The 18,107-nt window shown below is 36.5% G+C and overlaps 1 protein-coding gene across 2 annotated transcripts in view; it reads left to right on the forward strand.

The window, feature by feature from the left end:
• Positions 1-18,107, forward strand: part of Stpg2 (sperm tail PG-rich repeat containing 2) — a 467,029-nt gene that overhangs the window by 96,877 nt on the left and 352,045 nt on the right. For both annotated transcript variants that reach the window (XM_042280009.2, XM_076575061.1), the window contains exons 8-10: positions 1,616-1,772; positions 4,489-4,649; positions 12,592-12,684. In XM_042280009.2, the coding sequence (XP_042135943.1) occupies positions 1,616-1,772; positions 4,489-4,649; positions 12,592-12,684 (411 nt within the window). The remainder of the gene's footprint in view (positions 1-1,615; positions 1,773-4,488; positions 4,650-12,591; positions 12,685-18,107) is intronic.

Below are 18,107 nucleotides of genomic sequence, written 5' to 3' on the forward strand. Positions count from 1 at the left end.
ACAATCCAATTAAGAAGGTAGACTTAGGGGTCAGATTTTCTGCTTTATACAAGTAAATATGGTTATATTTCTGGGAAATTTTAGACATATTTCAGGAATGGTCTAGTGTTTTATGAAAATGCAATGAATCTTCTCATGTTTTCACATAATACCTTACAAAACACAATTATTTTCTTTGTAACCATGGTTCCAAGTTCTGGATGCACTTCAGAATTGTCCATGGCATTTAAAAAATCGACACACCCAGTAGCCAACCTATTCTTCTCCTTGTTTCTCTTAGAGATCAATTTACTTGGCCTTAGAATTTACTTAATTTTACAAAATGCAAAAAATATTTGATACACTGAAATTTTGTAGAAGGAAGAAGGACAGAAGGAAAACATGCACGTGACTGCTTGGTTTTATGAACACACACAGAGGGTAGAAGGACAGAGGGAAACATGCACGTGACTGCTTGGTTTTATGAACACACAGAGGGTAGAAGGACAGAGGGAAACATGCACGTGACTGCTTGGTTTTATGAACACACACAGAGGGTGAACTGGAAAGCAGTGTTATCAGCTCTGTGGAAAGGACTGTGAGGGCTGGGATGGCCCTTGGATGCTTCAGTGCATGCATATCTACTTCCAAGAGGCATGGTGGTTTTCAGGACTTCCGCAAGTTGGTTGATATTATTCTTGGAGTGTGAAATTAGGCACCCTGTGGGTGAATTTCCACCATGGAAATAAGAAAATGTTATACATTGTGAACCCCTACCCACCACAAAGGCAGGATCACAGAAATAGAGTGAAAATGAGAGTCAGCAATGAGTGCTTCTTTGCACCTTTTAAAAAAACATGGTTTGTCTTTTGGAAGCATGTCAGTGTTTCATAGATTCACAAATGGTAAAAATCAATAGGAATAGAAGAGTTAAAAACCTTTCTAATCCTAAAAGCAAATGGAAACATATGAGCAATTCTTCATTTTACCACAGCATAGGGTTAAAGATAGAAATGCTCCAGGAAACCAGTATTTAACTACATCAATATTAGAAGGAAAATACAAGAGGGTCTCTGGGCCTGCTGGCCAGCCAGTCTAGGGAGCAAGTGGGTTCCAGGTTCATGAAAGACCCCGTCTCTAAAACTCAGGCGGAGAAGCAGGTGAAGAAGACTTCTGACTTGACCTCTGCCCTACCACTACATGCAGACATTTGTACACACACACACACACACACACACACACACACACACACACACACACACACACCAGCTCCCTCACACATGTGTGTACACAAAAATACAGCACAAACCATGTTAGATCATATAGTTCTTTGCTAAGTGAAGAATATTTAAAAGTTAAAATTATCCATATACTGTCATCTGGAACTAGAATCTCATCTCAACATTATTTCTTTCTAAATGAAGTGAGGCACACACAGACGTAACAGTATTAGTACATCAGAGACTTTACCAAAAGCTACCTAAGTATTTTATGTTTCAGTGACCAAAAGATCTTAATTCATCTGTATTGTCTTGCTGCATGGAGAAATAGACTCTAGATGCTGCATCACTCAGAAGGCAGCTTTTAACTAATCAAGTGTGGCATCTTCTGTTTCTTTATTGGTCTATTTTCCTAGAGATTTGCAGCCATCAAATCAAGTGCCCCAGCTCCTGGCACATATAATGAAACACGAACTGCTTTGAAGTACTCAAAGAAAAGATCAGGGGAGAATTGTCCATTTGGGCAAAGTGCTGCCCGATTCATCCATGACTCCAGGGCAGAGGAAATGCCAGGTTTGCTGTTAATATTTTACTCTAATTGTATGTAACTTACTGTCCTTAACAGGATGGATACATGAGAGAATTCAATTTCTTAAAGTTCCGTGTTTGGTGGTACTATGTAAAGTAACAAATATAAGTACTGACTATGTGGTAAGCAGAAAAATCAGTATGTAGTGAAGTTTTAGTAAGATCAAGTAACAGAGCCAATTTAATAGAACACACATAATTTGAAGGACTCATTCAAATATGTCCTATTTTGCTAATGGATATCTACTCACCTAAATGGACTTCTCTTGAAGAAAAATTGAACTATTCAGAGGATACTTACATTTTTTTTATTGTAAGTATCTGAGTATCTTTTTTTTAACTTAAAAATCACTTTTATATAAAGTGTTTCTGAGTATCTTAACAAAGAACTTTTAAAATCATAGAAAGTTGTTTATTTTCTTTTGAGGGAAAATACGTGAAAATCAATTTATTCAGACTACCACTATAGAAAATACTCTGAGTTATAGTGTTTTACTGTAAAGAAGGAGTGAAAAACTAAAATAAGTGTGGTGACAGGAAAATTAGATGATAGATTTTTTTATGTTAAATACATTTTACACCAATCTACTATTGTTTAGCTTTGTGATTTATTCATGTATTTTCTATTGAGGTTTAGTTTACACATAATAGAAGTAATTTTAAATGTAGATCTATGATCTTGATAGATATATTAGTCAGCTGTCATTCAAAGAGGCTCAGATGCTATATTAAGCAAAACAGCACTTACAATTAATATTGAGTAGCACAGATTCTAGTTGTCTTGGCTAGTTTTATTGTCAACTTGACACAGCCCTAGCTGAGGAGAGGCATCTCAACTCAAGAATTTTCTCCACCAGACATTTCTCTTGATTGCTACTTGTTGTAGGGCCCAACCCACTGTTGGGTACCATTCCTGGATATGTGGACCTGGACTGTATAGGAAATGTAGCTGAGCAAGCCAGGGGAGGCAAGTCACTCAGCAATGTTCCTTTATGGTCTCTGCTTCAGTTTCTGCCCCCAGGTTCCTGTCTTGAGTTCCTACAGTAAAAGAAACCAAACTAGATCAGAAAGCCAGTGCTGAGATCTTGGAGGTGTTGCTTTGATGGACCTGATTGTGTTTCTTGGGAGGGTTTTGGAGCTTAGGGACAGACAAAGCCATTGAATGCTCAGAAGTTATGGAAGCTTGGAAGACAAGATGTTGAGAGAGATGTGGAGGTTGGAGTCCTGGCTTATGAAGTTTCAGAAAGAAGCAAAGACTCTATTAGGACCGTTAGTATGACTGGATTAAGAATCTGTGGAAGTGGAATGTTTACTTTACTAGGACAGTTGGTTCTGGTTAGCATTGGCTGAAGAATCAGTTGTGATTGGTATGATACCAGCATTCTTGAGGTGAATATTCTGAGATGTAATCTCTCAGGGTCAGCACACAGACCATGTGGGCTAGGGAGTCAAGGCTGGATCTCATGCTGTTAGCTGCAGTTGGTAATGGGTAGTAAGTCTCCTACATGGTACTGAGTTGGAAGGCATAAAGGGATCATAGAGAGTAGATGAGGCTTGGCACTATTTGGGAAGGTTGGAATCCCCACAGAGAAGCCAGGGGGCCATTGAGGCAGGTGTAGCTTAGGTTGTAGTGGAGGCCCCACCCAGGCTTGAAACTGTTGAGGAGAGAAGTTGAGGTTGGCACTTTGAAGCAGGGTTTTGAGTCCATGAAGAGAGCTCAGGAGAGGCAGCCTCTGTTGCTGTGGACATCTTAGCATTTGGAGATGCCAGGAGTGTGGGGTGACCACCAAAGACAGTGGAAAGTGTAGAGTGGAGCCAGCCTGAGTCTCCAAGACAAGCTGTGTGTTATGAGTAACAGGGCAGGAGAGGTGGAGCTGCCCAAACTCTTTGGGTTCCAGAAGATTGTAAGTCTCAGAGGACAGACACTGAAGTGTTTGCATTGGTTTCGATCTGACTGTTCCTAGGCCCTGGTGACTTTTAGTCAATTTTTTTAAATCACTGCAACAGAAACCAATCTAGGACAATAGGAAAGATCAGAGTATGTTTCATTAGGTAGGGATTTAGGGAGTCTTATTAAAAGCAAGAGGAGGATGTTTAGGTAACTTAGGCTGTGGAGAATGACTACGGAAGAAATAATTTCCTTTGGTAGCTCTGCTTTGATGTCTTCTAGGTCCAGAATGTTGTCACTAGGGAAGAATGTAGCTATTCCAGTTCTCAGGATGTTCCTTCTCAGCACACTGAGGATTTCTTTGGTTGTGATTCCCTGAAGTGGCCACTGCAGCTCAGGATAGTGTGTGGCTTTCAAATGGCATCAAGCTGCCAGCTTTCTTTTGCACAGGCGACCACTGTTATTATCAAGCTTTGGGACAGTCCCGTCTCTCTTTAAACTTTCTCACATGCATTAATGTCCACACCCATGCCTGTCCCCAGGCAACTGTTCTGAACTTGTGTTTTCTAAATTTTTGTATAAGTAGAACCATTTAGAGTTTTGTTACTGCTTTCTTTGCATGTTTCTGACATTCATTTATATTTACTCATTAACTTTGTGAGCATTTGATAAATTTTAAAAAAGTGTCTATACCATTCTATTTTAGCCCGAAATATATGGACCTCTCTCTACGGATTTTACATAATGTTACTGAGTTCAAAAAGTTTTTAAAAGTGTGCTTATTCTTATACATAATGTTCTTCATAATTTTAGGTCCTGGTTTTTATGATATTTCAAGCAATACTACAACTGCCAAGGTTCGAAACAACCGCTTGAAGAAGCCAAAGAAAACTGGATTTGTTTATTCTGCCCCTCAAACTTTGAGCATAGCTGAGAAAGAGGTTTCTAGTGGTCCAGGACCTTGTGATTATCAGGTGATATGTTAATGGTTATTCTTTATATATAATGCATTTATATGCAGCACTAAGTTGTTAAAGCTCTCTAAAGTTTCATGTTGTACTAGAATTGCTAGCAAAGTATGGTAAGCTATTCTTATTACTATGTTCCATATGTGAAGTCCAATCACATTAATTAGTAGATGAATGACAGCGGAAAAAAAATAAGTTGCACACTGAAGTTCTAGAGATTACAGATATCACATCTGAAAAAAATCTGCACTAAAGATATGTTCAGGGAAAAGTAATCAGAAAGGTGAAGGTCCATAACTTCGAACCAAGAAACAGAGATATTTAGCACATAATAAATATTTAAGGGTTAGGGAGAGTTAATTAGACAGCTAGTTTAAAAATGGTAAGTTTTCTAATAAGGAGAAGGTTATGTGTGGGAAAGGCCAGCAGTGGGGCCAGGAGGTGAGAACGGGAGCTTGAGATTCTGATTCAGTGGAGGTACTAGTGCAGCTTTATGGAATATATTTTTATAATGTATAATGTATGATATATAGTTATATAATATCACACAGATTATACACAAGTATGTACAATATAATTATGTAGAATATAATATAATTTATAAAATTTTTATTAGTGTATATTCACTGTAAATGGTACTGGATTACATAAGGGTATTTTAAACATTGTGTGTGTGTGTGTGTGTGTGTGTGTGTTCACATGCCATGGGATGGCTGTGTGGGCCAGAGGATAACTTTCAGGAGTCAGCTTCCTACCTTCACCATGAGCTTCAGCCTTGGGAGCAAGTGTCTTTCCCCACTGAGCCATTTCTTTGGTTACAAAGTGGCATTCTTGTGCAAGTGTTTAATATGTATAACATGGTTCTAAGGTAAGGCAATAGCACTAACAGTGCAAATAAACTAGAATATAATATGTTTAAGGATTTCAAGACCTAGCTATACCACTCTTGGGCATATACCCAAAGGATGCTCAATCATAGCACAAGGGCACTTGCTCAGCTGTGTTCATAGCAGCATTATTCATAATAGCTAGAACCTGGAAACAACCTAGATGTCCTTCAACTGAAGAATGGATAAAGAAAATATGGTGCATTTACACAATGGACTTTTACTCAGCAGTTAAAAACAATGACATCAGGAAATTTAAAGGCAAATGGATGGAACTAGAAAAAAATCATCCTGAGTAAGGTAAGCCAGACCCAGAAAGGCAAATATAGTATGTACTCACTTATAAGTGTGTGGCAGCCTACAAAGATTGCGGCTTGTGGTTTGTTTCCAGGTTTGAGAGTTGGAGTTTATGTTGCTATCTAAGGCATGTACATAATAGGGTGCAAAGGCATGGTTACCAGTGTCTTATACTTCAAGGTCTAATTACAAGATCCTTTGCCATGGGACATGGTTAACAGGTGTTTTGAAAGGTCTGCACTTGTTGGTACTTTGTAATTTGATCTTGAAAGGGGGAGGTATTTTGCCCCTCTCTTATAACTGATATATAAGAAGCCTATCATGAATAAACTGAGAGGCTGAGTAACAAGGAAGGCCCAAGGGAGATGCAAGGAACTCCCTGGGAAGGGGAAATAGAAGGGATTTTGTGGGTGGATAGGGGACCGGTAGGTATGGAACATGAAGGATCAGGTTGGGAATGGATGGAGGGGGAGAGTACTGAAAGAGATGACTGGAAGGGGGGTGCATTTTGGGGTCAGATAGAAACCTGGTGCAAGGGAAACTCCCAGGATTCTACAAGGTTGACTCTCACTAAGAATCCTGGCCAATAGTGGATGTGTAGCCTGAACTGGTCATCTTTTGTGACCAGGCAAGACTTCCAGTGGAGGATTGGGAAGCCAACCAGCCACACAATCTTTAACCTATAGTCTGTCCTGCCTATGGGATGTGCTAGAGTAAGGATGACACAGAGATTGTGGGAGTGGCCAACCAATGACTGGTCCAGCTTGAGATCCATGTCACAAGAGTGAGCCCACCCCTGACACTGCCTGGAGTGCTAGGACCCAGAGGCTGGATGATCCAGAGACCTAGGTTAGAACCAAACATGACGGTACCTATTGGTCCCACCTGTCTGGTCTCTAGCGTGCCCTCTGGACAGGGAGGCCTGGAACAGGTCTGCTGACACATGCTCTGTTAGGATGGGTAACAAGCCCTTTGTCTCTGGCTCGGAGCCTGTGTCTTCTGTTAGCACCCAAAACTAACAGTACTTGGTAATTTCTAACAGGATATAATAGGAGACTCTGGTATCCACATTTAATTAATATATAGACATTTTTATTTTATTGTTTTTCCTCTCATACCCCACCCCCACAGTGTATCTGATAGTCTTCAATAACTATCTGGTTTTGTTAACCTATTTCCCATTAAAGCCATCAGTTTATTAAGGAGTTGCTGAATGAACAAGTTTAACATGACTATGTCTGTTCTAAAGGTTTTTAGTCTTTTCATTGGTGGATTTTTTTTTAAATATTTCTAAGCCTCATTTCAAACATTTTCTCACATATTTTTTATGTATTTTTTCTTTAATAAAGATTCAGTTTGATACAAACATATTTTAATTATGAGTATAAAAATAGCACATTAAATCTACCTTGGTGGTTTTAAGGGACTTGTCTTGAATTTTAGTAGTTTTTAGAATATTTTGCTATGCTTAGTGTAAATTGTACCATGAGTTCATTATTTTTAGTTTGGCATTGTTTTTCCCATTGGAGTCTTGGTGGCACCATTTGATCATTGTTATTCAAATAAAAATAATTAGTCTTACCATTTCTTCAACAATCCCAACTTAGAGCATTTTCACTCCATTTTGCTACAATGTCACAGACTCTAAATTTGTATATTTTATGCTCTTGGAATATTACTGCTTTGCATCATTTGTACCCACTGATACGCCATCACTATGTGCTCACCTCTTTCTGCATTTTTATGCTTCTGTCTGGAATTGTCTTCTGCATTACTGAAAAATGGGCACCTTGTGTTTCTCCTTGTCTAGGTCGGCTGAGCTATTGTAGGCTTGGTTTGTTTTAAAAGGTCTGTTTTGTATAAACTTTGAATTTTTTTTTGGGGGGGGTGTAAATTTTTAGGTTGCTAGTTACTTTCAGCACCATAATGACGTTAGTTGTGTGGCTTCCAGTGAAAAGTGGGTTGTTTTGCATATTGTTTTTCCTGTGAAGTGAGTGGATGTTTTTGTGTCTCTCATTTGTATATTCAGTATGACTAAGTGTTGCTTTCCTTTCAATACATCTGTCTCAAAATTGCAGAGCTGTTACATCTTGGCTTGCTGTGTGGCGTCAATTTGAAATAATTCTTGTCTGTTGCTTCTTCATATATTTCTTATGCCATATCCTTTCCCACTTCTTGGATCCTAATACATATGTATGTTGGATTATTCATCATGCTCTGAACATCTCTTAGCATACCTCTGTGTTGCACCTTTTCTTCCCCTCTTCATGCTTGGGTGTATAAATTTTCTGTTAGGAGAACCTGTGATATTTTAAGTGTTTTTCAAAATGAAACTATTGAATTACTTTATAAAAAACATTTTCTTTTTTTAATTGAAAAATTCTACTCATACAATATATTCTAATATGATTTCCTCTTCTTTAACTCCTCCCAGACCCTTCCCATCTCCCCAACCACCCAACTCTATGCCCTTTCTTATTCTTTCTCTTTATGAAGCAAACAAACAGGCAAACAACAACAAAAATTGCCCAAACAAACCAAAATTTAAAAAAAAGCAAAGAAAAAAACATAAGGAACACATGTACTCAAACACGCAATTAATTCCACATATTCTTATTTTCTATTCTAGAATTCTTTCTTTTGTTATCATATATTGATTGCAAAAACTAATGTGTTTCATTTGGACATTCTCATACATAAATATTATGCACTTGACTATTTTAATTTTTCCCTTTAATCTTCTCCAGTCCCCACTTTGTTACTGATGGTCTCCTTATGCTGCTCCATATAGTTCTCCTCTAATTTCAAGTCTTGTTTTTAAAATAAGTTTAGATTGTACATATGAGAGAAAATAAGCAGCATTTGTTTTCATGGGCCTGGCTTGTGAAGCTCAATGAGGTGATCTTCAGCCCTCCCAGATACCTTTCTTACAACCCCTCCAGTGACTCTCACTCTCAAATTGATAATATTTTTCTTTGATTATTATTGTTACACACACACACACACACACACACACACACACACACACACACACACATGCACAAATATTTAAATACACCCTGCTGGGACTAGTTTTGTCATTTGTGTATATATGGTTTCGAGACTGCCCACTTTGTATTAGACAGTCAGTACAGGGGCTCATCCTTGGGAGAGGCCAATTCTCCATCTCCCAGCAGTCATTAATTGTCTGTAGTTCATTGCCTAGGGCTGGAGCCCTGTGAAAATTTCCCTGTTAGCTTGTCTATTGATATTGGCATTGCTCCTTTTTTGTTTATGTAGCTATTTCTAGGAGAGCCTGTTCCATAGCCGACTTCCTGATATTCTAGCTCTGACAATCTTTCTGTTCTCTCTTCTGTGATGTTCCCTGGTGTGGCAGGGTCCTGTGCTGTTGTTCCTTTTGAGGGAGGGGCCCAAGTAGGCATATAGTCAATGACACAGACTCTGAGAGAATGTTGAAACAAACAAGCTCAGTTTATTCAGGAAGAAGCAAGCCTTATATACCCTCTACCTGACCCTGGGGGAAGGTCTGATGAATATGCATCTGCTGGTGTGATATGGCTGCCTCTCATTGGTCCAGATCATCTTCAGATTATATTTCAGCTGTTGTTGCTAAGACCCTTAGGCAGACCCAGGTTGGCTCTCAGAAAGCATTTTTTTTTTTTTTTTTTTTTTTTTTTACTGGTTTGGGCCAGATATCTGGTCCTTAAGCCTGTTGGGGATGAGTCATCCCACACCCTGTACCATACATTCATTGTGTGGTGCATTCATTGGTGCTTGGCTCCTGTAATCCGTTTTCTATAGTGGCCTCTATTTGCTGTAAAGAGAAGCTTCTTCAATGAGGTGTGGTAGTTATACTTATCTGTGGGTATAACGATAAGATTTAGAGTGCAGTAAGGAATTATGGAGGTATGTTAAAGTGGTAGTAGTTGATTCTTTCCTATAAATTCACTAGCTCTAGAAGTTGGCTAGGTTCTAATTCCAGGCATGGTTTTCCCAATGTTGAGTGGGTCTTACATCCAGTTAGACAGCTGGTGGTTACTACCAGTATATGTGTGCCACTGACTGCATTCTTTGGATGTCTTGCCATGCTGGCCAGTGCTGTGGTTCATAGGTGTGGCATCTGGGTAGGACTATGCATTATTTTCCTCCCTTCACAACTTGTATAGTATTTTCTGGTACCATGGAAGCTGGACTGAAGGAAGGAGGCTTTCAGGTATCCAGCTTGAATCCCAGTTTTGTGTCCTAAGTGAGTGGTATCTTTACATTAGGGGCTTACCCTCAACTTCCAAGAAGCAACCAAAGGCTACATCAATAGGGTATATTGCTTTGGGAGTCATTGTTTAATAATTAAATAGTATTTCTCATGCCTGGCATTGGAGTTTTTGTTAATCTGTGGTTCTTGTGGGGGACATTGTGAGCTCAAGCACATATTCCATATTCAGCTGTTGGTGGTTACCTTGGATGATTCTATAACTCAAATATTTGGCTGCAATAAATTTATCAGTACTTCTGCTGGTATTCTGACTGTGATTCGTTTGGATCTTGTCCTAGGAGTGTATACCAGTAGGTGGATCATATGGAAATTGATTTTAGTTATGTGAAAGAGTCTTGATGGTGATTTTCCTAGTGGCCATATTACTTTATTCTCTCAATAATAGTTTATAAGGCTTCTTTATTTTTTTGCTTACATCCTCACCAGCATTTGTTGTTTTCTTATTTCTTCTTTAAAAGGTTTTATTCTATTTAACTCCTTGTTGAACATTCTTCATGTATATACTGATCATTTAAACTTCATCTTTAATTTTTCCTTTTATTTAACGAATGATTTGAGGAGCATTACTGTTAGTAGTTCTTCTCTAAGGTTCTGGAAGAATTTAGTAGTGATTTTGTCTGGTCTGCAATTTTTTTTTTTTTTAAGTTGGGAAACTCTTCCTTAGTGCTTCAGTTTCCCCAAGTGTCAAGTATTTGTTGGAAACAGATACCTCCAACTTTCCCCAGTTTTAGTTGAAATATTTTAACTTTGTCTTTGTTTTCTCTCATGTTGGGTTTAAGTTTGCCATGTATAGTTTTTATTGTCATGAAGTATGTTCCTCTGTTTCAATTTTTTTCAGAGCCTTTATCACTATACTGTTAGTTTTTTGTCATTTTGACACTAAAATTGGGTTTATTGCTAGAAATAACCTCCTCAGCATTTTGGCTAAAGGAGCAGATAGTTTTACAGAGAGAGCATGTAAGGATAGATTTAGCTTCTTAGTAAATTAACATTAACCATAAAATGAATAAAGAAATAGATATATCAGACCATTACCTACTATGTGTCAAATGCTGAAATACTAAATACAAATATGAAGTTATGAAATGAAAACAGTGAGGCCCATAAAGATGAGATATAATCCTTTATCCCTTTTGTATAAACTTAGAATGTTGCAACTGTTTATACAGTTTAAATGAATACAGATGAATAAATTAGATTAAATTGGAAACAGTATTTCACAGAGATTAATTAATTGTAAATTAAAATTGTAGATTACCTGCTTCTAGCCTATTAATTTACATCTTCAGTGCATGCGAGGGTTTATCATATTAAAAGAGTATTGATCACTTTACTTAGAAAACATATTAGTTCAGAACCGCAGATAATTGAGTTAAAATTTTAGCTACTATGTTTCATGCATTAATAATAAAGTGTTAACAAACAATGCTATATAATTGAACATATAAATTATAATTGTATATTGTTGCGATTAGAACATACTGGTTGTGATATTGAAAAGTAATTGATATCTAAATGTTTGAGTATAGTTAAAATTTATTCTAGTGTGTTCATTTTTTGCATTTATTTATTTATTTATTTATTTATTTATCTGTTTTTTGGGACAGGGTTTCTCTGGGTAGTTTTTGTGTCTGTTCTGGAACTTGTTCTGTAGACCGGGCTAGCCTTGAACTCACAGATATCCACCTGCCCTTCCATCCCAAATGCTGGGATTAAAGACGTGTACCACCACACTTAGCTTGTTACTTTTAATTTTTGAAATTATAATATAAGTACACATTTCTACCATCGTTTACTTCTTCCAAACTCTCTCATACATCCCTACTTGCTCTCTTTCAAATCCATGGCCTCATTTTTCAATAATTGTTGTTACATGCATATTTGTATATGCAAATACATTCCTAAATATGTATGAACAACCTGCTCAGTCTATTTAATGTTACTTGTATGCCTTTCTTTTCAGCGCTGATCATTTGTTATTGTATAACCAGTTGATGTGCTCTTCACTAGAAGCTAGTATTACCCTTGCTCTCAGTATTCCTTAATGCTTGTAATTCTTAGTGTATGTTTGAGGACTCATGGCTTTTCCCTACCCACACTAGTATGTCTGTTGTGGCCCTTGTTCAGCTCATGTTTAGGCAGCAATGCTGGTGAGACATCATGGTGTAGCTTCTGACATTCCCGGGAGACACAACCTCACAGTAGCCTCCCTTTATGTACTTAAATAACTTATAAGGATCCAGTATACTTAACTATAGGCTTCATAATCAACTATTTCCATTGTATTAATTCATTGAATTAAGGTTTTTACTTATATATCCTATGTAAAAAAATTAATTTTGAATGTCTGTCTACTTCTATTAGTGGGGCGATAATATTGCCAAGCTTCACTTATTGAAACTTATTATTTCTAGTGCTAATTACATAGATAAAAATAATTTATATACTCTTTTAACTCTTTGTTTCAACATGCTTTTTTTGGAATTCACAGGTTGGTAGACTTCTTGATGAATTACCTAACTTGACTAATCAAAACGCTGCTTTCTTGTCAAGAACGGAAAGAGCTCCGATAGTTCCAGATACGGTAAGAAGCCTCCTTAATCAAATTTACTTGTAGTTTTAGAAATGCAGCAGACTGTGCAACATAGAGACTTAGATAAGGACCTCGATAACCTGCTCTAATGTGTTTGACCAGCTTAATGCTCCTACATTTAGCAAAAGGACACATTGCTGAAAGACATCATGTTACATGGATTTGTAGAGTCAGAGGATATTTTACCAGGTCATACATGAAAGCTGAACTTAACGTGTTGAATTTGAAATAAAAAGTTCACTTTAGATTCAGCTCAGTTTACTCATAATGCATTATCCCTGTATAATTTAATTCCATTTTAAAATATAAGGCTCACCAGTGATTCTTTAGTACTGTTAGCTCATACTTTAAACTGTATTTATTTGAATTTTTCTAACAGTTATCAACTTTACAAATAGCTTATACTGGATAAATGGAGAAGTACAGCAAAGTAAACTTAAAAATGAAGTTGACTATTTTATTCAAATTGAATTTATTAAAAAGTTCTCAAAATAACACAGTTAAAAAGTTAGATCAATTAATAGTGTTGCTATACTCTAAATGCTTGTGTGTGTTTGAATTCATATGCTGACATCTGAGTCCCAAAATGTTCACATTAGATGAGACTTACTGGGAGGTGATTAAGTCAAGGCCAGGAGCTTCTTGGCTCTTCCAGGATATTAAACCCAAGAGAAGCTGTCATTTGTGGGAGGTAAGCCATGTCACTTGCTGAACCTTTTTGTGCCTTGATATTGTCCTTTCCAGCCTCAGAACTGGGAGAAATAAATTTCTATAGCTTACAGTATTTTATTGTATTCCAAACTAAGACAGGTGTTACAGTGTAACTATAGGTATATATATGGCATCATTCAAATATTGTAGAAACCAGACCATCTTTAAAATATATTATTAATGACAAATTGGCAAAATAGGGTCATCAACCAGCATTAAAAAAATACAGATAAATACCCAAGGCAGCTGAGATCAAACTGCTAAGTCAAAGATGGGTGAGTTAATTTAGAATCTTTTTAGGGACAAAGTGACAGGCTCAAGAACAGGGTGAATGATGTTAAGGAAGAAGCAAGAACAATAATAATTACTATAGTTGTGAACTTTTAGGAAATAATAGGAATATGGTAAAATTCAGAAATGAATTTTTTCAGGCATTAATTGGCAAGCTGAGATAGGATCAAAATTAACATCAGATTCTATGAAATTGTTATGTAATTATGGATTCAAAATATGGTCCTGTCCCTTTATGAAGAGCAAGAGGTCAGTGGCTGCTGAGAGGGAGGATCAGTTGCGTCCAAGGGACAAACTCCCACAAAGGTTGTCTAATCCCAAGTGGTCAGCTCTAAACACATGCACATACATGCAAAGCCTACCAAACTCAGCAGGTTATATATTCATGTGCACACATACATACATATTAATAGACGTATAAAATAATAATTAAAGAAGAGGTCATGAATTTGGGAGTGGAAGAAGGAGCTAGAGAAGAGTAAGAGGCAGGAGAGATATAGATGTAGTGCTCATGTACAAAATTCTCAAAAAGTACTATTAAAAAGACAGTTTAGAATCGTCTAGCGGCTTCGTGGTTTTCTGTAGCTGATCTGTGAGTAAGCCATCCCAGTAGCTCGTCCCTCTTGTGGCGAGTTCCGGGGTTGAGCTGTCTTCAGTGCTCCTTGTCATATGTACATGGGATCCACAGTGAAACATGCCAAAAGGAATCTGCGGCTGAAATGAAGACCCTGCTTCGAATGGCTTTAGAATTGTGTTATCATATTGCAGGCATTGGGGACAAACATGTGATGTCCCTAAGGCACATGTGCGCATGTGCGCTTTGCTGTGTGGAGAAAGATTCTGAAGCCGAGGGTTACTTTCTCCTCACCACACTCAGGTTGTTGTTACCTTTCTTTGTGGATGGGGACTTCTTTTTAGTATGGTCTTACATTTTTAAAAATTTCTTTTATTTTTAAATTTAATATAATTATACCGTTTCTCCCTTCCTGTTCCTCCTTTCAAACCTTCCTATATCCCCCTTCTTGCTCTCTTTCAAAATCATGGCCTTCTTTTTCATTAATTGTTATATATGTCTATGTATCTGTATAAGCATATGTATTCCTAAATATATAAATATAACAAAATTAGCTTGTATGTATGTTTTAATACATAAATTTGTTAATTATAGATTTATAAATTTTTATAAATTTATATTATAAATTTGTTATTTATAGATTTGTGTGTGTGTGTGTGTGTGTGTGTGCGCGCGCACATGCATGTACTCATGTGTGCCACAATGTATGTGGAGGTCAGAGAACAATTAGAATTAGTTCCCTCTTTCCATTCTGTGGGTTCTGGGGTACTGAACTTAATTTTTCATGATGATCCTCTTTTCCAGCCACTTGGAGTCATCTTTTCAGGTATCAAATACTTACTAGTAAAATATTGAACATAAAGGAAATTTCTCTTTAGTCAAGAAAACATTGTTTTTTAAGACTGCTTTCTATAAAGAATGACAATACCATGGGAATAAATGCATATATAATGAAAGACACAAATTACTACTCTAAAAACATGTTTGAAATAACCTCACATGTCTGAAACAATGGGATTCATTGTGCAATTTTCACTTCAGAATAAAAATATTCGAATTTACTCTCTCTATACATACATACATACATACATACATACATATATATGTATACACACATATACATATATGAAACAGGAGGATATATTATTTTAAATTTTCAAGTAGTTTTGGATAAACATACAAAAATCTCTCAGACTTTTGGTTTCAAATAAAAGACAACTAATATGCATGCATCTCTTTCTTGTATAAAGTCTCAGTGAAATACTTGCTGTTTTAAAAAAATACAAACATTAGTTTAATGTTTGTATTTTTTTAAAACAGCAAGTATTAAAGGCAGCTATTAGGTAATGCAAAACTAGAATACAAGAGATGACAGGACCATTTGTTGCAAAAAATGTATAATTATCCTAAGGTGAGTAAAAATATGAATTTTTAAAATGAGGACCCCACTAAAATGCTAACAAACATGGGATTCAAGGCCTGTGCTCTTTGTACATTCTCATTCATTTTCAGATGAACATAAATAAAAAAATACACATAAAGCTGCCACAGAGGAATGTAACTGGGCCATTCACAGAGAGATGGGAAACACACTGAGAACAGTGGTTGCTCCATAGTGTTAGTAATGTTTAGAGCTTACAGAAAATAGAGGGATGCATTTGGTGATTTCTGGGAGGAAATAATTTTGGATATAGAATTTTCCCTCTACTTGAAATTTCAATGAAGTGAACAAATAATTTAGTTTTCTGTAGCCAGATTTTTCTTTGGGCCATGAGCTCACAAAAAAATGACACAGAGACTTATTATTAATTATGAAAGCTCAGCCTATAGCTTAGGCATATTTCTAACTAGTTCTTATAACTTAAATTACTCATTTCTATTTATCTACATGCTGCCATGTGGCTTGTGGCATTTACCTCTCTTCCTGCATATCTTGCTCCCTCTGTGACCAGCTGGTGACTCCACCTTTCTGCAGGCAGATTTTTCCTGTCCTGAACATTTGCTTTCAAATAACCAGCAGCTGCTTCCCAAATAACTGACTCAGAGACTTAATATAAATTATACATGCTTGGCCAATAGCTTAGGCTTGTTCCTACCTAACTCTTATATTTAAATTAACCTATATTTCTTATGTATGCTTTGGCAAAGGCTTGATATTTTTTCTCAATTTAGCATGCCCATCTTGTTTTTCTCTAAATCTGCTGTTGACTCCTCTGACTCCACCCTCCCTCTCCTGAGTATCCTCTTAATCTGGTTTTCCTGCCTAACCTCCTGCCTGGCTATAGGTCAATGAGCTCTTTATTAGCTAATGAGAATAATACATATTAATAGTGTAGAAAAAGATTGTTCCACAGCACATTTTTTCTTCCCTGAGTTCTCTCTGTCTAGAAGTTCCTGCTATGCCTTCTGCCTAGCAATTGGCTCTTTAGCTTTTTATTAAACCATCACAGTGACATATCTTTACATAGCATAATCAAATATCTCACAAAAATTTTCTAGCATGCTAGAGCAAAGTAAGTTTAGTATCTTTGTATGCCCATGGATGGAGTTGATCTAGTAAAAATTAAGAAAAGAGACAAGAGGAAATTAAAGAAGGGTGATATGAGCATAGAGACAAGTAACTGAGCATTTCCTGCATAAAATGAGGAAAAGTGAAAACAAATTTAAAAACATGTATCTTAGCTGGTGTGTGAATTATATATACATCCAGAGGCGGGTATGGAGACAGATTTCATTTACGTTTTTTTTTTTTTTTTTTTTTTTTTGTGTGTGTGTGTGTGTGTGTGTTTAGTTATACTACTTGGTTCTATACAGAACAATAATAACTAAATGAACCTATTATAGATCAGAAATCTGAATTAGAATTAAAGATGGAATTCAAACATTAGAAACTTAACTACTACTACTAAAAATACCAAAATCAAGTGGTTGAGAGGCAGAGAATGTGCCAAATTTCTCATTTCATAGTGCAGTGTATGGCTATAAGAAATGGAACAAACACTGTTAGGCATGATTTTAACATGTAATGATTAGTGCAAAGAACAAACAAAACCCCACATAGTAAACAAAAGAAAACCCTCAAAGACCCAATTACTGTTAAAAGGAGTTATTTGTTAGAATGGAGCCAGGGAGATGTGAAATGAGGCATATTTTATAATTTAGCTTAGATTCTGTGTATGACTTGAATTTTATTTATGAAGTGAATATATTTTAAAATAGAAGTATAAATTGTACTCAAGTGGTTGAATATACATTTAGACTAGTATGAAGATATACCGAATCTCACTTGACTCCTTCTCTGAAAACAAAAATTCTGAATAAAATGAAAACAGAACATATTCCTGGACTCTTTTAAGAGCTGAAATGAAAAGATCACACAGGCCAAAGGCTAAATTCAGGAGGATGGAAAATGGCAAGCCGAGCTCTGAGGCTGACATCACCCCAGGCATTTGTCCAAGCACATGAGCTTCAGCTTTCATTTTATAGGCTCGGAAATCTCCTTGGGATAAGGTGACGTCTTAGACACTCTTGATGGGAAATCTCAAAGAAAATTCATCAATACATTAAAACTCCAATGCAGTTTTAGGAGGAAAATGCACATATATCTATGTTTCCTACCCACTGAAGAATTTACAGGATGGTTGCTTATCATGAATCTTTTGGTTTTCATTCTGTGATAGAAGGATTGCCCCTGAGAATATGTAATATTTCATTTATTTAATGAGATGAATTATTCAAAACATTAAATACTTGTCTTCCACAGACATTAATGAAATTGAGTTTATTAATATCAACAAGACCTAATACTTACTTAGTGTTTAATTCATGCTGTACATCA

Source organism: Peromyscus maniculatus, chromosome 6, assembly GCF_049852395.1.
Source record: "Peromyscus maniculatus bairdii isolate BWxNUB_F1_BW_parent chromosome 6, HU_Pman_BW_mat_3.1, whole genome shotgun sequence".
Classification (NCBI taxonomy): domain Eukaryota; kingdom Metazoa; phylum Chordata; class Mammalia; order Rodentia; family Cricetidae; genus Peromyscus; species Peromyscus maniculatus.